The following is a 6,836-nucleotide window of genomic DNA, read 5'->3' on the forward strand; positions in this document are numbered from 1 at the left end:
GAACCTTCTTTTTACCCCCTATGTATTTAAAGAAGGACCTGTTATTGTCCTTAATCTGGGAAGCTAGTCCTAGTTCTATCTCCACCTTGGCCTTCCTGACCGCCCCCCTGCAGCCCTGAGCAACTCCAGTATAGTCCTCCCTAGTGATGGCCCCTCCTTTCCATTGGGTGTACGCCTCCCTTTTAGCTAGGAGACATTCCCGGATGCTTTTGGTGAGCCATGGGGGCTTGTATATACTAATACACTGAGAGCATATGGTACTCATAACAGGTTATAAAGTTGAGGTGCAAGAAATAGAAAGGGTAGCAGTTGGCAGGAATGGGAAGAAGTAGTTGGATGTGAACTTCTATGGCTCCTTTCCAAAGTTCAGGTGTAGTTTGGGGCTGCTCCCAAACCATCTATTCTGCCTAACTGCCAGTCTCTGGTGAGTGGGTAAAGCTTATCTTGTTGGCAGTGGCCCAGGGGAACCGAGAGAAAGGTCTTAAAAGTATGCTTAAACAATGAATTTGTGGAACAATATGCAATATGTACACACTGTTCTGAAAAATGGGCAAAATAAAAATAAAACCAAAAATACAATGGCCCACATTTACACAAATGTCTCAAAGCATTGTAAAAGAAAAGAGTAACTGCAGCAGGAGCTAGCATGCCTGTGCAAACTTAATCTCGCTAGCCTGGGTAATGATAGTGGTGACAATGGAGCAGCATGGAGTTCCTACAGGGTTTGTACTCTGCTTGCGAATGCATGCTAAAGCCCTTGTTGCTGTATTTCCATATCAGTCATTTATTGTGACAGCTAAACTACAGCTTTGAGAGGTGTGCTCATATGTACTCCTCTTCCATCTTTATTTTAGAGCTGGGACATCCCCAAAGATAAAGATGCCGTGCCTCATTGCTGTGAGGTGTGGAGCACTTCCAACTGCCTTTGAATTCAGGGTGACTTGTGAGTGCTTGGTAGCTCTTCATGTTGGGATGTGGATGAGATGCATTCTCTCTGCCCCTCTACTGGAAGGGTGCTCTCTCTGAAAATCCTCTCTGCTGCCTACAGCTCCCTAGATTATGCTAATAATACTTTCAGGGGAGAAGGCTGCTTTGAAGATTGTAAGACACATCAAGAGCAATAAGGCTGTTCTGAAAACAGCTTGCAGCAGGCTGATCAAACCCTCCAGCAATATTATTACAAAGTGGGGTTTTTTTTCTGTAGAATACAGTGGTTTCCATAGAGCCCTCTGTGATGCACCTGCAGGGCCTTTATTAGATGCTGATGAAAATAAACCATGGAACATGCAATATAGGTAGGTATAAGGAGTGTTACCTGTGTGACAGCGTGATCCGGTCCATCCAGTTGAGCAATCGCACTGATAAGGGGCCATGCAGCGACCTCCATTCAGACAGGGCAGGATGCATATTGCTAAGAAAAAATAGGGGACGGGGAATATGGGACAAATAAGAAAACACATTAGCACTGTGGAAGCAAGTAATAAGTCTGGAAAAGACCAAAGCCTGTGCTTAACCAGAAACTCAGCCCAAAAAAGTGTTTTGTGCGGACTATTACAAATGTTCTCTTAACCAGGACTCCCTATAGTTAAACTCCCTTATAGATACTCTGTCTTTGACCTAACTTTGGGGAGTAAATGATCTGAGTCTAGAACATATCAGGTCTATGCAAGCCTTCCTTACCTCTCCCTGATGCAGGTTCCATTTATGTGATGTATATGGCAACCCCAGCAACTATAATAGGATGCAGGGGGAAGATCAGAGAGAGACGGCACAGGCAAAAAAGGGGAAGGAAAAATACAAGTACAGGTAGACAGAATCAAGCAAGAGATAGAGAATCCTCCATGGAAAACCCCATGATCAGGAAAGCCATGGCTGCAGCTATGTACCACAGTGACTAGAAACACATAGATAAATGCATCACATCTTTTATATCTATCTATCCTTTATGTCTTCAAGGGAAGTTGCTGAAAGTCATCTGCTCTTGTAACTGCATGCATGTTAATAGGACACTCACAACACCCCTCTCTTTCCATTCTCCAGTGAACTCAGCTGACAGTGAGCATGCTGGGGATGTTAAGGGAGGAAGATATTGAGTGTCCTTTTTGGAGTCTTCGGAAATATGGTCACCCTGCTTAAAGAAATCCAGTTTGGTCCAACAGGAGTTTCCTGAAGCAGCTGTTTTAAATTGTTTTCTTGCTGATAACAGGAGGGTCAATGATAGCTGAAGCAATGCAGGGTTATAAATTTTAGCTATAACCTATTTAACATCTTTGTTGTTGTTTTGTAATTACAGCAACAAACCATGATGCAGTTTGACAACCAGCCACCCCCATTTTGTGTGTGCATTAATGATACTGTAACAGACCGCCTGGCACCACTGGTCCCAGCAAGACTGCCATGGCACCTGTGGGCACTGCGTTGGGAACTGCTGCTCTAGAGCATACAGGCATGTTGGCATATGTATCTGGTTCGCAGGGCTGTCATGGGGAAAAGGAGAATCACAGTGATTGTGAAAGAAAAACCACATAGATATACAGACATCTGGAGTTTGTAAGACCAGAGAAAGGCAAATACTATTTTGCAGTGTTTCTTCTCACTCCTGCTGTTACTGCAAAAAAGCCTGTGTGCTGGAGCTGTATCACACTGAACTAGCAAGTAATTCAGTGCAGCACAGACGGAGCAGCTGCAGAAGCAAGAGGGTTTAATGGACCATGTTTAAACACAGTGCACATGTCAAGGACAATGCTAATAATACTGTAGCTGAAGTCTCCTTTGTTAAACTTAAAAGCTTTTGCCATTCTTTTCAACAGGTCTCCACTTACTGTGAGGTACTGTGGTAATGCAATCACCAGAGAGGGTCTTGAGCAGCAAAACTCAGATCCTGATTTCAAAGCCATGGAGTTCAAAGTTGTTTGGACTGCTTCAGACCCTTCTCTAGTACTAACTATTGAAGGAGATATTTGCCTTCCTACCGATCTAGCTCTCTCTCTATATTTGTATGTGCTATAGCAATATCAGCTTTAACTGATTTATCCTGTGAGGTAGGTAAGTGCTGTTATTACCATTTGACAGATAAGGAATTGAAAAGCAGAGTAGCTTGCTGAAGGCAGCCCCAAGATCCAAACCCAAGGTCTCCTCTGCCCCAGTTCTAGTCCGTAATTACAAGAGCCTCTGTATGTGATGAAGAACACTCAGCCCCAGCTCCTACGTGCACAGAGCGCCCCACCACCCAAGTCACAGGCTGATGGAGATGGGGCAGATGCCAGAGGGATTTGGTTGGCATTCACTGTTTTATTACTTGAGCACTAGTATATACCAGCCTTGGCCAGCCACATCATTATAAAAGGAAAACAGATGTAAACACAACCAGCAGCCGCCCTTCAGTCTTTTACTACTGTAACTCTTGTTCTTTCCATGCGATACCCAGCACTCCTCACATTTACTGTCAGCCCCATGCTGGATCATGTCAGAATTAGACTGGAAGCTCAATGGGGCTGTGATCTGCCTGTTTTGTCTATAAAGCACAGTGCACTCTCTGTTGGCCTGAACAAATTGGTATTATGGGGAAAGCTCTGAAATAATTCTGTGGCTCTTATTCACTAGGTGTCCAGGAAAAGTACTTATAAAATAGTTTTGCCCAACTCAGGGCTGAGTAAAGATTTGAGGAGAATCTCTGTACCATTCAGTCTATAACTTCACTGGTAGGGCTGCTAACGTGCATGACTTTTTGGAGAAGATTTGTGTTTTGACGAGGCCTGGTGTCATGATGACCTATAATTTGATTCTTAGGAACTGTAAAGAGTCTTTCTGGACTCTAAGTTTTGAGTCAAATTCCTCTTTCTGAGAAATGGACAAGACTGAAGGTTGCATATTTGTTATCTGTTTCCTCATGACCAGGCGGAGCATCTATCTCGGAGTAAATAAAAAAGACATTTGCTGATCTTTCTGGTATGAAGGAATGTACCATACTGGAGGATAAGGCTGAGGAAAAACAATGAACACTTCTGAGAAGGCAGACTGAGAAAACCCTGGTTGTTTTGCCCATAGGTGGGGATGTCCTTTTAAGAGAAGGCATGCTTAACTGCTGGCTTTCTTTCAAGTAGCATCAGATTTGGATTGCCTATTGCAGAAAGAAATATGGGCCCAACTCTCCACTGCCTTGCATCTGTGTTGCCATTTACACCTGTGGAGAGTCCATACAAGCTGGGTTTAACCACAACCGAATCAGAATGGCCTTCGCTTACACTGCATATGAGACTACTACATCCACTGCAAGACAACTCAAGCAATAGGTCCAACACTTCTTCCAGTGGAAATAAAATATCATGATATACGGGTTGAAACTGACTGGTGCTGAGCCACCATGACATCCAAGGAGGTATGATGCAGTTGTGGTGCCCAGCGTCATTCTGTATTAGGCATTATCTACACGGAGAATTCCAGTGGCTTAACGTGAGATGTGATCGGTACAAAGGCAGTTGAGGTCACTTTTATGTTGGTTTGTTCTGGGTTAATTTCTTTTAGTTTAACTTAATTAGGAACACATTTAAGCAATCCTGGAACAAGCCAATTTTAACTAATAGAAGACTGTCCCCATAGAAGTTTCACTGGCAAGTATTAAACAGGTATGTATTTGACACAGAGTCTGAACCGCTCAGCTCCAGGTACTTTTCTCTCTGCAACACTAACCCTGCACCACTGAGCAAGGTCATTTTTGTTTCTATTGCAGCCCAGGTCTAGTTTGTTAAACAGTGAAACCTCTGCCTTTTCAGACTCCTAAATGCGTAATTCTCCCAGCACATTTGTTACAGTATCCTTTAAATGAGCATATCTTATCTACAGCTTGTTGTTAGATGATGTACATACGTTCTTCACACAGACGTCCCATCCAGCCTTCTGGACAAGAGCATGCATTTGGTCGTTCGCAAACTCCACCATTCTGACAGGGGAATCGACAAACAGCTGGAGAATAACAACATCATCATGTTAAAACAGAAGTTGGTTAAGGACCTGGGATGGTACAGTTATCTGCATCTTGTATGTATTCTTGGCATTGTAAGGTTTCAAGTAAGAAATATTAATGAAGTAGGAACACATATGTAATGGTGTGTGTGTGTGTGTGTGTGTGTGTGTGTGTGTGTGTGTGTGTGTGTGTGTGTGTGTGTGTGTGTGTGTGTGTGTGTGTGTGTGTGTGTGTGTGTGTGTGCGCGCGCGCCTGAGTATGAGTGTGTCTGTGAGACAGTGTAGGCAGAAGAGGCCAGTCTGATCTGTTTAATTTATTCCAGAAAACTGAAGTGCTTAGATCAAAGAGCAGAATTTTACTCACTCATTTGTCTCGGGCTAATATGATTTTCACTATTTTTTCACTGCTTCATCATGATAAGTGTGGGTGAGTACAGTTTTTGTCTAAACTAGGAATTTACAATCAACCAACCAGGTCCAATCTCCTCAGTCCCCCAGATAGTAAAAATATTAAATCCAAGAAAAGGATAAAAGATAAGATCAAGTTTCCTTTTTTTCACGGTAAAGTTCCCAGACATAATCTACTCTCTGCCATTAACATAAGACACAACAGTAGAGCAGCCCCCCAAGAAGTGGTTTTTATTGCATTATTCTGATGAAAAATAATGAATTGTGTCAATATCTGTGTGCCATACCTACACAAAACTACACACTTACTAACATACCTACACAAAACTACACACTCACTACAAAACTTTGAAAAATTGATGTGAATTATTTCAGGGGTAGGGGAACTCAGTGCCCAAGATGAGTGGTCGTTCCTTAAGGAGACGATACTCAGGGCCCAAGGGGTGACCATCCCAACAAAAAGCAAGGTGGGCAGGAGTGCCCGAAAACCTCCCTGGCTCACCAAGGGCGTCCGTGAATGCCTGATTGCCAAAAAGGCAGCATAGGCCCGGTGGAAGGGGGGTGCTATCTCCAAAGAGGAGTATATCTCCTCTGCTTGGGCCTGTAGGGGGGCTGTCAGGAAAGCTAAGGCAGACATAGAGCTAGGACTAGCGTCCAAGATCAAAGATAACAAAAAGTCCTTTTTCAAATATATAGGGACGATGAAGAAAGCACCGGGAAATGTGGGGCCCCTGCAAGATCCTCTGGGCAATCTGGTGGTTGCGCCAGAGGAGAATGCAGATACCTTTAACCAATTCTTCACCTCCGTTTTCTTGGGCAGGGACCGGGACTTTCCCACTGTGACGCAAGACGGACTCGAGGGGAATGCCTCCAGACCTCAGGTTGGGGAGGACCAGGTTAGAGAGCTTCTGGAGGGGCTGGACGTGTTCAAATCAGCGGGTCCAGATGCTCTCCACCCCAGGGTGTTGAGGGAGCTATCAGGGGTTATTGCAGGGCCCTTGGCATGGCCTTATGAGTGCTCGTGGTGCTCAGGCCAGGTGCCGGATGATTGGAAGGTAGCCAACATGGTCCCCATCTTTAAAAAAGGGAGGAGGGAGGACTCGGGCAACTATAGGCCCATCAGTCTTACCTCAATCCTAGGGAAACTCTTTGAGAAGATCATCATGGAGCACATCTGTGAGGGGCCGGCCTCAGAGATGATGCTCAAGGGCAACCAGTACGGTTTCATTAGGGCAGCGGAGTCCCCAAGGGCTCAGTCCTTGGGCCTGCGCTGTTCAATCTCTTTATCAGTGATTTGAATGACAGGGTGAAAAGCACCCTGTTCAAATTCGCTGATGATACCAAAATTTGGGGTGAGGTGAGCACGCTAGTAGGGAGGGAAAGACTGCAGCAAGACTTGGATAGGTTACAGGGGTGGGCTAGCAAAAACAGGATGCGTTTCAATACTGACAAGTGCAGGGTGCTAC

General features: G+C 44.5%; 1 protein-coding gene across 1 annotated transcript in view; it reads right to left on the reverse strand.

The window, feature by feature from the left end:
• Window positions 1–6,836, reverse strand: part of SVEP1 (sushi, von Willebrand factor type A, EGF and pentraxin domain containing 1) — a gene marked incomplete at its 5' end in the record, with an annotated part of 177,639 nt that overhangs the window by 7,079 nt on the left and 163,724 nt on the right. The window contains 2 exons of the mRNA XM_019554729.1: window positions 1,316–1,411; window positions 4,867–4,962. Coding sequence (XP_019410274.1) covers window positions 1,316–1,411; window positions 4,867–4,962 — 192 coding nt within the window. The remainder of the gene's footprint in view (window positions 1–1,315; window positions 1,412–4,866; window positions 4,963–6,836) is intronic.

This window comes from Crocodylus porosus, unplaced genomic scaffold (assembly GCF_001723895.1).
Source record: "Crocodylus porosus isolate Cpor-Errol unplaced genomic scaffold, CroPor_comp1, whole genome shotgun sequence".
Classification (NCBI taxonomy): Eukaryota; Metazoa; Chordata; order Crocodylia; family Crocodylidae; genus Crocodylus; species Crocodylus porosus.